At 43.5% G+C, this 13,485-nt stretch overlaps 1 protein-coding gene across 2 annotated transcripts in view; it reads right to left on the bottom strand.

Moving 5' to 3' along the window:
- The window catches only part of PDE8A (phosphodiesterase 8A), a 241,158-nt gene that overhangs the window by 26,021 nt on the left and 201,652 nt on the right, over positions 1 to 13,485 (bottom strand). For both annotated transcript variants that reach the window (XM_019533679.1, XM_019533678.1), the window contains exons 9-12: positions 7,949 to 8,037; positions 6,523 to 6,574; positions 6,381 to 6,423; positions 833 to 910 (exon numbers count right to left, since the gene is read on the bottom strand). In XM_019533679.1, coding sequence (XP_019389224.1) covers positions 833 to 910; positions 6,381 to 6,423; positions 6,523 to 6,574; positions 7,949 to 8,037 — 262 coding nt within the window. The remainder of the gene's footprint in view (positions 1 to 832; positions 911 to 6,380; positions 6,424 to 6,522; positions 6,575 to 7,948; positions 8,038 to 13,485) is intronic.

Genomic DNA, 13,485 nt, shown 5'->3' with positions numbered 1-13,485 from the left:
TGTGGATTCCTTCTCCCAAGGTGCAGCACCCTGCATTTGTCTACATTGAACCCCATCCTATTCTCATCTGCCCACTTTTGTAGTCTGTCTAAATCTAGTTGCAGCCTCTCTCTCTCCCTTCAAGTGTGCCCACCTCACCCCACATCTTAGCGTCATCAGCAAACTTGGACAATGTGCTTTCAATCCTCTCGTCCAAGTCACTGATGAAGATGTTAAACAGTGCAGGCCCGAGGACTGAGCGCTGGGGGACCCAAATGCATCACATCTCACCGGGTTGAATACGACCCATCCATCAGCCAGTTTTTTACCCATCCAACTGTATAGGCATCAATGCCACAGTCGCTTAATTTATTAATGAGAATGGGGTGAGAGACAGTGTCAAAGGCCTTCTTAAAGTCTAGAAAGGCTATGTTCACAGTGACACCATCATCCAAGGATTTAGTTACCTGGTCATAAAAGGCAATCAGGTTGGTCAGGCAGGACCAGCCATTGATGATCTCATTCAAAGATACCTTGCCCAATGCCCATTTCTAGAAACTACTACTCTAACTAATAATGACTAATAACATACTTTGATAGCCATTCCCATTAAATTCCCTGGGATGCCAGTAAATTCTATTCAGTATTAAAATGTAACATCTTTACAGTGTTAGGAAGTTTGACAGAATCCAAACAGTCATTCTAAGATTTTCAAAACAGGCAAGATTCAAAGACATGGCTCAGAGAAAATATAATGGGGATGTTCTACATTAAAAGGATGTTCTAACATTCATTCACTATTTTAGAGTTTGTTTGTTTCTTTAAATAGATATAAACTACTTATCTAACATACCATCACTTCCTCGGGAGGTTGTAGATCTGACATCTAGCGATCCTTTCCTCCTATCTTTGTGTCTGCAAGTCTGAATATCTGTGGAGACAATAATGTAATATAATGACAAAAGCTTTTCCCAGCATGTGCTAAAGAAATCTAAACACAAATATAGACTGATAACAAAGCAACATCCTAACACTTCAACTGCTGAGAGTCAGTGACAACAGCCTCTTAGAACTGTATCCATCCACTGGCACGTCTGTGGACATGACCAATGACACACTAAATGCTATGTCCATCCCGAGCAAATCATGATTTGTGAAGGGGATTTAAGAGCACTTTGAGGGAAAAGGAATTTGTACACACACTTGGGCCACAGCGCTATGGGCCGGCACTGCGGCACATACAGGCAGGCGCACAAGCAGTGACATGTGCGTTAGCGCTGAGAAACTGGCAGGAATTTTAGTTCAACAGTGCACCGCTGTCATTTTCTGCATGCTGATGCACATTTTGCCACTTATACAACTGCATGTGACGCAGTGCAGTACACATCTGCTCGTGTGCGGAGCAGACTTGATTAACTGAGTCTGCTCTGATCTGCCAAATCTCCAGCACATTGCGGGAAAAAAAGTATGTGTATAAATGCCCAAAGAGTCCCCATAAACTGACCAGCTGGTGTCAAGTGCTACTTCACCCTGTGTACCTTTCTGAATAGCCACGTGGTGAAATATTGTGACCACATCTCTACTTCACCATACCAAAGCCCTCAAACTTAAGACTTAGGGATGAGTCTGTGGCATCTCTCAGGATACAGACACAGTAAAGCATGAAAGCAGCTGCATTTTGAGCCAGAGGCAGGCAACATTTGGCAGGGAAAACATGTTCAGCAATTCTACTCTGTTGGCTCAGCAACTTTACTCTGTTGGTAGAGTACTCTGCATTTAGGAAGTTCCTTCCTGGACGATCTGTTGGACTAAGTAATTATTAATATCTTATAGAATAAACTCAGTGTGCTGTACTGACTTTAGCTAATGAACCTTCAAAATGGCCTATAGAGAGGAATCTGTTTTATGGTTCAGGTACCAAAAGATAGGTACTGGAATCAGTGTTGCCAGATCTTAAATATGAAACGATTATATTGGAAACTCAAATTATTGAATTTTCCAAAAAACTATTGTATACTGAAAAAAAAAGTATGCAAATAAGACTTCTTATTTGCTTTATATTGCACACAGTAAGTCTCCAGTGAGTAAGCGAGAACTTGGTCAAAGTTGAAGCAATTTTTTATGTGGAGGCAAGCAGTCATAACACAGTGCTGACAGCAAACCCAAAAGTTGGTTAAGACCCCCTGAGAGTGACTTGGGTTTTTACATATGCTGCATCAATTAACTGTCTTAAAAATTACTGTACATTTTGAACAGTTTTAATATTATCTATTGTACATCATACAAAGGCTGACATTATTGTACAAATACGATAATTATACACCTGGCAATACTGACTGGAACTGAAGTCAATAGGTATTACATGGCCACAATTCTGCATAGCATATGGGTCCACAACCCTAATCCCAATCTCAAAGATTACTGTGACGAGAACCACTGTTTGGTTTGAATTACCAATGGCTTCCAGAGCAATTCAGTACTTGTTACTTCAGCTGATGTTGCCTAAGGCCTGGGATGGGGACACGGCTGTTGGTTACAGACACAACCGAAGTCATCATAGAAACAGCAGGAGACAGTTAAAGGCAGGAACTCCAGGAGTGGGAGAAGGTACTCCTTCCACATTTCAAAGACAAGAAGGGGAGCAAAGACTGGGTTTGGCAGAAACAAAAGGAGGAAAATGTTGGGATCTTCAACAAAGGATCTTTACTGTATTCCCTAATGGTGTGGCTATGCTGCACCTGAAGGTGTGTTTGCAGCACAGGTGAGCATTCAGATAGCTCTAATCAGATTATCCTGTGTAACAGGAGCTGTGAAGACACTTTGGTGCAGAACTGAACATAGGCTAGCAACCCAAGGACATCTCCTAGATCAGTGGTTCTCAACCTTTTTTTGTACCAGGACCCATTTGTAAACATTGATGGTTGGTCTTAACCCAGTGCTCCTCACTCCACACCTGCTGCCCCCTACCTCCCAGTGTGTGGGGCAGGGGGACCTCAAGCAGCCTGCACAGGAAAAGCCACAGTTGGTTTCCCACATTTTTCTCCTTGAAAGGAGAATTCATTTTTATAGTCTGTTGATCCATTTTTAAAGTTTGTTCGTGACCCTTTCATATATTCTTGCAACTCAATTTGGGTCACAACCCACATTTTGAGAAATACTATCCTAGATCAGGTGTGCTTAACCTCTGGCCCATGGAACTACTGCATTTAGCCTTCAGGGCTCCCTAGGGGTCAGGTAATTTGGCAGTGGGGGAGTGGTGGCCATTAATACAGCCACACTCCCCCCCTGCCAAATCTCCAAATCCTGCATGGTGGGCAGGGCTGAGCTGTGACCCCTTCTTTGGTGGGGCTGGGCCACACTCCTCTCCATGGGGCTGCGTCGAGCTGCTTTCCCACATTGAGGCTGGCTTGCTCCATGTGGCCAGACGGTGCCTGCTGTGCCTACCTGGGTGCTGGATTGGGAACACTGGCTGGATCCAGCCCACCATCGGACCAGACACTGCCAATCTGGCCTGCCAGGCAAAAAGGCTGGGCACCACTACCCTAGATCCTTGAGGAGTTCATGGTACCTGAGGTGTATACTCTGGAGTCTAGTGTCTCCACTGCTATCACTACCTATGCTAGGTACAGCAAGTACAGGCCTACATGGTCTGTGATCACACCTTTGAATGGAGTATAGATGCACCCTACAGAGTCATTACCAGAAAGACAATCTTAGTACTGCTACGACACCTGTGTCTGAAAACTGCAAGGCAGTTAAGAGGTATAGGCAGATAATCAACTCATCCATCAAAGGTGGATGTATGGAATCTCTTCGGCTGAGAAATTGTTTTCGTCTAAGCCGCTTAATTAATGGACAGATGAAACCACTGTATTGATTTGGAAAATGGTAGGAAGACTTTATCATGCTTCAGGTAACCTGTGGTAACTTGTTTTGTGTGTCTGCTTTATCCCATTAAGTGGGAGTTAAAGTACAATCATTTACCCCTGAATGAAATCCCTATTTTGTCTATTTACACCCTTAGCTGTTCTGCTACTCCCCCAGCCCAGCTGTTCCCCAGGAGCAAATGTAAAGGAGATCTGTTTATGCTGAGGCCATGGAAGTAGGGCTCCACTGTTTCTCTCACCTTGGCATGAGAAGGAGGTGATGTAACCAGACTCCAGCTACCCTTATCCCTAGGTAGCTCCTATGCTGGAAGTAGAAAGAGAAAGTGGAAACCCACCACCCTCACCTGGGATTAAACCCAGGTCCTTCCAGTGTGTAGTCTGCCACCCTTCTGACTTATTCAGCTACCCAGGACAACAGCATGAGAAAACAGCATGTTGGCCTGATGCCCCTACTTTTCTGTTTGTCACAGAAAGAAGAGGAACCACATAGTTTGGTTTGACAAATGTTTGGCTTTGGGTAGAAAGGAACCAAGAGACATTCATTGTACAAGGTGACTCCAGTAAAAAAAAATCTATTATCTCCTACAACACTGGTCCCAGATCCTGTAGAAGCAGTGGTTCTGCTCAGCGGAGGAGGTAGTTACCTGAATGTTAACTTAAACAGAATAAAAAGCAGTTGGGTGTTTTCCTAATGATTACCATTTACAATAAGAGAAGCAAGGTTCTAGAACAGTGGCCTCCAACCTTTTTAGGTCAGAGATCAATTTTGGAATTTAAAAGGAACTGAAGATCTACCCTCCCCCCTGCCCAGCAGGTAAGTCTGTGGGGAGGGGACGGAAGAGGGGAAAGGGCTGTGGTGGGGGTCAGGGTAGATGAAGGCCCCAGCCCTATCCCCACTCTCTCCCTCACTGCTGGGGCTTTGATCTTCACTTCCCACAATGGTGGTGAGGAGGGGCAAGCCCTGCACAGCTGGGGCAGGGTGTGAGACAGAGCCGCAAGCCGCTCATCTGGGAGGCATGGGGAGGCGGGGCCATGCAGCCCAGGAGGGCATGGGGGGGTATGTGCCCCCAGATCTGCCTGTGGGACAGAGCAGGCAAGGGCCAGGGCGGCGCCAGGCTGTTCCCAGCCATGCTGTGCTCAGGTTGGGCAGCTGTGGCAGCGGCACTGGGCCACAGGGGGGGCCATAGCCCTCCAAACCCCTGCTCCCAGGACCACCGCTGAGTGCACAGTGGGCCAGGCCCAGCAGGAACAGCCTGGTACAGACTTCCAGCCTGCAGCAACAACTCGTCCTCCCCTGCACCTGCCAGCCCCCAGCCCTCATGTCCTCAGAGGGGGGAAGGGGCAGGGGAGAGGAAGGCTGCACTGGGCAGTTCTGACACGGCCTGGCCCACACTGGGCTCAGTGGCAGCACTGGGAGCAGGGGTTGAGGGAGCTGTGGCCTCCCCTGTGTCCCCACTCCCATTGCCACTGCCACAGCCGCCCAGGCTGAACACAGCCCAGCCAGGAACAGCCCCAGCCCCAGCCCCAGCCCCAGCTCACTCCGCCCTGCCCTGCATTCAGATCCAAGACCACACACCCCTCCCCCCATGCCCTCCTGGACTGCGTGTCCCCCTCCACCAAGCACCCCCCAGACAAGCTGCTCACAGCTCCAGCCCCTGCCCCACTTGCAGCTACGGGCTGGGCTTTGCACCCTCTCCAGTGCACATGCCCCCAGGCCTCCACCCCTTTCCTTCCCCACCAACTAACTTCCTGGGCTTGGCAGGGGTTGCATGTGCATGCACGCACACGTGCAGCCCCCACAGCTCAGGATTGACTCCAAAAGGCTCTGGGATGGCAACCACTGTTCTAGAACAATTTTCCAACAGCAACAAGGATTGCATGAAAAACATAATCCCTTTTAAGACAGATCCTGATGAGTTTTTGTAAGGGATTATATGACATGCTATGAGCGGACTCTGTGATCCAGAAGGTCCCTTCCATACTTAATTTCCTGTGCATGCGTTTTAGAATTGACAAAAAGCCTTTAAATTATGGAACTGTAAGGTCTAATTCTGCTCCATTGGACAGTCTACTCTACATGTTAGAACAGACTGTCCAATGGAGTTCCACTGTGGACTTCAATAGGACCAGGATCAAAGCCTAAATGAGCTGTACATCCACTCGTATGTAAATAATAATTTAATAAAAAACAAACATACACATCACTAATTCCTTTCCAGAGACAATAAAATTCCAACTAGATGGTGTCCTTGACATTTCTAAGCTTGTCATAGGAGACTGTACCAGCTACAGTGCCTCTGACATGTGCACATTACCTTTTTAACACTGGTTTGATTATGTCACTTCTGAAACAAATCCTCCATCCCCAGGTAGCATTTATTTATTTGGTTGCCTCCAAAAATATTTTATTGTTAACAATAATTTTTGCTGCATTATGTACCCCACATTTGAGTCTGATCATTAGCAACCCCCTGTACATTCCACATTTATTGAGACAAAAACACAGTATCATACCTGTCTGAGATTCAGCCTGAACACGTTCACATGTTTTTTCCACCTACAAATCAATATCAGAAATGCAATTAATCAGAATTTCCCAGTTACCCTTCAATATTTTGTGCTCAATCTAAAATGGACACATCACTTATTTGCTTACCTTATTGTTGTCATTGCACAGTCTACTAATTGACACATAGTGTCTAATCTTCCTGTAGGCAAAAAAAAAGTGTGTTATTGTTTGCCCAGTTCCCAGTTCTGATTCAAATCTAGCAAAGTTTTGATTTACAAGTCCCACATTAGCAATAAAACCATACAGGGCAAATCCTGCTCAGTGGCCAGTGAGACCTAACAGGTAATGGTGAAAACTACAGCTTTCCTGCTCAGGAAGGCAGGAAGGATGCAGGGTGGATAAGTCTACTGCAGACTTTGCTCCCTGTGGGCTGCCTATGCTGCTGGAGAAAATGTAGGGATATGAGGTGGCTGGAGAATTTATGGTATTACAAGTCCAATAGCCGAGGTAGTTTACAGAGCTTAAGGGCAGCGTAGACCTGTAGGCTACTACAGTCTTAAGTACCTCCTGATTGCCATCAAACTCCTGGAGCTGATCCTGTTGATTAGATTTGTCCCCAGATAACAATGTGTATAACAGCCATCCATCTTCCTGGCTGTGTGTCAAAAGCTACAAAATGTTTTTGCTCCACTGAAAGACAATTGAGAGCATGGGGTTGCTTCCAAGGGATGCTATTAATTGAAAATATCATATTCTGCCAATAAAATGGGTTTTTTTCCCTCTTTCTATTAAGTAACCTCCAATGATAAATGATTCAGGAAGAAACTGCAGTCAGCCTTTCCTCAAGGGTAAGACCGACCAACCTGGCAAGGATTTCAGGCAAAGGTCAGACAAAATCAACACAGGGGAACCACCATGGAGAAATGTGTTCTTGTACATAGTCAATTCCAGGTTGTTTTACTTAATGAACACGCTTGACAAGTCCTTGGAAGATTGAGCATCTGTCACCTTATACATCCTGACCCTCATTCTTTCCTGAATTTTTTTAGATTTGCATATTTATTCTAATAATTAATCCTGCTCTTAGAGTCCTATTCCATGATCCAATGGGAATTATGGAAAACAGGAATAAATAAGGAGTGCAAGTTCTGCACCAGCCCTGCATGGGTAAACATGGACAAAAAGGATGGCAGTGAACAATGGAAAGGAGCAAAGAACTAAGTGTATACTTCACTCTTTGTGACCCCAGCACAAGGCATAGAGAGTAGAGAGGGCTAGATGTAAGGGTAGAGGACTACACTTATGCCCTGATCTTGGCTCCACACTGAGGAGAGGGGTAAATTTCAATTCTTTTGCATATAGTACAATTAGTTGGACTTGACACAAATAAAGGTTATTTTTTTCTTAAGGAGTTCAGTGGTATATTGACTCTATTGCTGGCTCCCAGCTTTACAGAGCTGAGAAAGTGACAGAGGCCTGAACCATTGCCCACTGAAGCCAACGGACACCCTGACTTAATTGAACCATGGATCAGAATCCCATATTGACAAGACAGTCCAGCCTTTACACTTACCCTCCCTGTCCAATGACAGGTATTATCTTCACATTTTGCTGTATGCTATCTCCATTTTTCTTTTTGGCATAGTACATTCCTTGCCATTCCTGAAAAAGGGGCCATTGGTAACTACGTTCAATACATAATGGACCAACATAATGATATATATATATATATATATATATTACAAATTCCTTTTCAGTTACTACTGTTCAAAGAGAAGTCACATTTTAAAAAAATGTAAACAAGACCTAGACATTTCTATTTTACCTTGAAGTCCAAAAACACAAAATTTGAGAAATGCTGTTTCTGTGTAATAACAACTCATCCACTGGCTAGTTGATGAGAAGTGGTAGGGCTTGATGATAATGTTTCTAGTTTGGAACTGAGTGCCCTGTTTGCTTCCAAAAACCTAGAATAAGTTGGAACCATCCTCACATCCATGAAAAGTATGAGAATGGGATTTTTTTGCCCTGAGAATGAGATAGCCTGCCCTAAGATTTCTGAAGCAATCATGCTCTCTGGGAAGCCTGCAATTTAAATCAAGCAGAGGCCAGTGCAACAGTTACTATAGTTAACTGTCTGCTATGCCTTTTTACTGAAAAGACCCTGACCACTGGAGCAAGGCAGAACATTGCTTTAAATGGCAATCTCATCAAAAACCTGAAAATTCTTTGGTTTTTCTGTGGCAAATGGCCAGTTCCAGTGAAAATATTAGTTTACTTAGAAACCTTGCATGAAGACAAATGAGATTCAGGAAATGATCATTTCTACCTATTATTTAAACCCAGGGTTTTAAAGGGCATTCATAGATTTTTAAACCAGAAAGGATCATATCTGACCTCCTGCATACCTTCCACAAAGCAGAGCATGCCTATTGGCAAGAAGGCAAACCTCAAAAGTAGGGTTTGCACAAATAGACACTGAACATACAATATATTTTTAGCAGATTTCTTTCCATCCCTATATACTCCTCTGATCCTTCTCCAGTCTGTTTTCTGTTTCGCTTTTCACCTGCTTTTTCTCTATGAACTTTTTGTTTCTTCTCGCATAGCAAAAGCCAGTAACACTTAGGATAAGTCAGTCTTTGGGTCCTGATAGCTGAGTTGATTTCAAGCCATGTCCACAAGTTTTGTCCATTTCTAGGGTATATTTAGAGAACAATAAAGGTGTAATTACAGCACGCTGAAGCAGACTTGATTAATCAAGTCTGCAGGAGCATGGCAATTACTGTGCTCCAGCAGCCTTTTGCGTCTCATGTATCAGTGTCCCTGCACTTCAAAATGGTAGCATTTTGAAGCACAGAGATGCTGATACATGTAACGCTGTGGCATTTTAATAAGAGTGGTTCTTGGAGCCACTCTATTAAAGTGCCGCCTGCCCACCCCTGGAAAATGTGTAAAAACGCCCAGAATCTTCAGCAAATATGACTCCAAGCCCTCAAGCAGTTTTATATTAATAATCATCTGATTCCTTACTGTATACAAGCCCAATAAAAAGCACATTTAAGTTAATGGGAATCTTTCAGTTGACTTCAATAGGCTTTGAATCAATTCTTACATGTGGGTGAACACGTATACACACAAATAGTAGTCAGACTGACTGACAAATGGGCCAGAACTGAACAGGTGAAACAGTACATTTTGCATGTAGCCTACAACCAACAGGATAAGAATCCACCATGTAAAAGGGCTGCATGGTGACAAGCAAGCTCTCCTCTTCCCCTCCCCAACAAAACCCTACTGAAAGGTTTTTCCATTGATCTGTGTAACAAATTGGTGATCAAGCACAATATCTGTTGTTGCATGTTGCAAGTGGACTATAAATGATCAGAAACTAAACACTACAAAATTCAGTGCTTTCAGAATAAAAACAATGCTTAGCAGTATTTTCCTGACAACCAGGATAACAGAGAGATGAGTAATCAACAGGAATCCTGGTTTTCTCAGAAAAAAAGATCACCATTTTTTGGATATAAAAAAGTAACCCAAAATCCAGATTTTTATGTAATTAAAATGAAGCACCACTACACACACACACACACTAAAAGCTGAATTATCTCGTACCTTACAAGACGGCAAACTCTGTTAACTGGCATGCCGGCTTGTAAGGGCTTGTAAAGGGAAAAGTGAAACCAGAAGTGCCCACCATGGTACTTCTGGTTTCGCGGAGTCCCCACAGCCCAGGGGAAAGCAGCCTGCACTGCCAAGCTCCCAGAGCCTGGGGCATAGCAGCCTGCGCGGGTCCCCCCTCCCTGTTTCTCGGTGCCCACAAGGCCCGCGGGAGGGGCGGCGATGCAGCGGGAGGGCCGGTGACACCCCAGACATGGCGCAGCTTGAACAGGCAAAAATGCTTGTTCGGGCTGCTCAGTTAACCGGCATATTTTGTTATCTGGCACCCTCCATTCCCCATGGGTGCTGAATAACAAATATTTTACTGTATATATAAGTGGCATTTCATTTTAATCATGGAAAAAAGTGGATTTGGGGTTACTTTTTTATATCTGAAAAATGGGGGGGGTTGTATCAGAGAAAACCAGGATACTAGGTAATCAACCTCGAATTTGAGATAAGAAATTAAGAGCATGCACAAAGGGATGAACTCTTAAAGCACAGATCAGATAATTCTGGTATGGTCTGTGTAGCTTTATCAGTTCAAGTTAGAACTATTCAACGATGGATTTTGCATCAGATTAAACAGATAGAAATTCATAGCTGTGAATGGATTACAACCACAGAAATATGGTGCTACAGCTACTTCAGTGTGACCTAAAATGCTGGGGTCAAAATAAAGATTAGGATCTTCTAGTTTACGTAAAAAGCAAAGAATTGTTAACCTTCTTGATATAATATTCTAGGAAGTAAGAAGTTCTAATACTGCCACTGGAAGGTAATGCTACACAATCCATGATCTCATTGAAATGATTCATATATACATAAAAGACACTAACGGTATGTCTACAGTGCACACTGCAGAGTAACATAGAGATTACAGAGCTGTATGTAAATAAGGAATGTAGTAAACGAGCCTGCGTTGAACTCTGCCTTACTGTGGCTAGACTGCTTCCAGTACTTGAGCTAATTCATTTAAAACTCATGTTTTCTTGGGTCACTATGCTACATGGCAAACTGCACTGTAGATTTACCTTAAAGGTCAGCCATCCACATGTGAAAAACATCAGGAATTCAATTTTCTCCAACATAAATCTGAGCCCAGAGAAGAGCCATTTAATCTGGTTCACTTGCATATAAATCTGCACAATGCAAAGTGATCCTGTGCAGAGATATCCTAATGATACCTTTGGAACAAGTAGCAGTATATCTGCTTTAGTGTACTGCTGAATGTTGACTAAGCATCTCTGACTCCAAGCCTCAGGACCACGTGTATCAGAAATTCTCTTTTGCTATTATGCTTGTTATGATACCGAGCAGTTTCAAACTGGGACGGGTTAGTCTCATGAAAAACTACAGTGTGCTGCATGATCAGATAACAACACAGCACAAGGAAGTTTTGTTTTTCTGATTTCTGTCCAAGTTGAAATATTTTTTGGTATATTGTTACCTATAGTAACCAACTTACAGAATCCCTGGGTCTTTTTCATTTGGAATAGAAAAAGCTCTCATAAAGGAGAAGGGAGAAACACGCAAATGAAATTGGATGATTCAGGTAAAAACTGTTTCTTTCTGACACAACTACCTTTCAAATTCCTCTACATTTCAGAATAAAGCATATTCAAAGGGCATCATCTGTTAAAAGGCTGACCTGAACGTAAAACTGTATTTCCTCTAAGAACTCACTCTGTGCCAATAGTAAATTCTAGGCTATATATAAATTACCTACTGTTAAGCTTCCCAATAGCAAATAGGATGACATATGGACTCAGAAGACATCTGCATGGACAAGAGTTTAACATTTTCCAGAAATGGGGGATTTAAAGCATGGTGTCTTGCTAATATCCACAGAGGACTGTCCTGGAGTTGGAGGAGCAAAACACAGAAGCCTTGACACTGCCATTGTTTGAGGAAAAATATTACTTGGGTTTAATTTTTCACCATGAGTTCACTAAAATGTATCTTCACTATTAGCAAGAGCATATCAGTAAACTAAAAATTGAAAATCTGACTGATGGGCATCTTGAATACTGGATGTGGCACTCACGAGGCCCAGCACAACTAACTGATTTGCATCAAAACTTGATTTATGTGTCTATTTTCATGTACATCTTTACACAGGCAAACAAAAACTGTGAGACACCATGGCTTCAGCCCTTGGAACTGTTCCAGCACATTGAACATCCAGATGTTTACTACAGTCATGTTCCGACGTGCATACCATCTGTGCCCAGAGAGAGTAATGAACACTCATGTTAGTGCCTTGATTTACAAAGTGTGACTCATCACATCTTTGCGTTGTTGTTGCCTTGATATCGGTGGTGCTAGTGAATCATTTTAGCACCTCCCTATACTGTGTCAAAGGTATGGTGCTTCCCAGCAGACAGTCAGCGTGACCCAATTAGCTACCTTGACTCAGACCTGTGCATGTGTTATGACACACCTTGAAAACACAGCCAATTTACAAACCTCCTTGTGTTACCCTCATAATCAATGTCCCTTATATGGGTTCCATGACATATCCTTTCAGTGACATCAAAAGGCATTTACGTTTTGGTGTCAAGATGCAAATTTCATCTCCCTGATGCATCCTCACATTAGTGCTACAATAGCAACATACCCAAAGCAACACTATAGTGCTACCAGGCAGCTTGCAAAGTCTCTCTGTAACTGAACCCTACATCTGCCCTATGAAGTCAGCTGACTCTCCTGTATTTCCTCAGTGTGGGAACTAGAAAAACATTAGAGAGCTCCCTAATCATTAGAAATTTGGATAGAAAAAGGCCCATAAATGAGAAGCTGATACTACTTATCACTCAAGTGATATTATGAGCACTGCCAGAAGTGATATTTGTCATATGATTGGCCCCCTTAAAGCACTATACAGCCATGCCCTGACAGAAGTGCATAGTAGGGCTGTGAGAAGCTTTGGTTGCTGATTCAATTTAGCGGAGATTTGGCCCGATCCAGTGGCCAAATCTTCAAATCTGAATCAAATCAGGAGACCCTTTTATCTCTCTGAATCAAATCGGAGAGATTTGAAAAGATTCTACTATTCGAACATAAACACAGCTTTAAATGATGCCAGAGGACTGTAAGAGGGTCAATGTGGTTCCCATCTTCGAAAAGAGGAAGAAGGAGGACCCGGGAAAATATAGGCCAGTTAGTCTTACTTCGATCCTAGGCAAGCTGTTCGAGAAAATTATGTTGGCAGGGGATTTCATGCTTAGGGGCAACCAACACAGGTTCATCAGTGGCAGGTCCTGTCAGACCAACCTGGTGGCCTTCTAAGATCAGATCACCAAATCCTTAGACGCAGGGGTAGCAGTGGACATAGTCTTCCTGGACTTTTGGAAGGCCTTCGACACTGTCTCTCACCCTGTTCTCATTAAGAAACTGGGGGGCTGTGGTGTCGACACCTACACAGTCAATTGGGTCGTCAAC

Source organism: Crocodylus porosus, unplaced genomic scaffold (genome assembly GCF_001723895.1).
Source record: "Crocodylus porosus isolate Cpor-Errol unplaced genomic scaffold, CroPor_comp1, whole genome shotgun sequence".
Lineage (NCBI taxonomy): Eukaryota > Metazoa > Chordata > Crocodylia > Crocodylidae > Crocodylus > Crocodylus porosus.
This window is presented reverse-complemented; position numbering and strand designations above follow the sequence as displayed.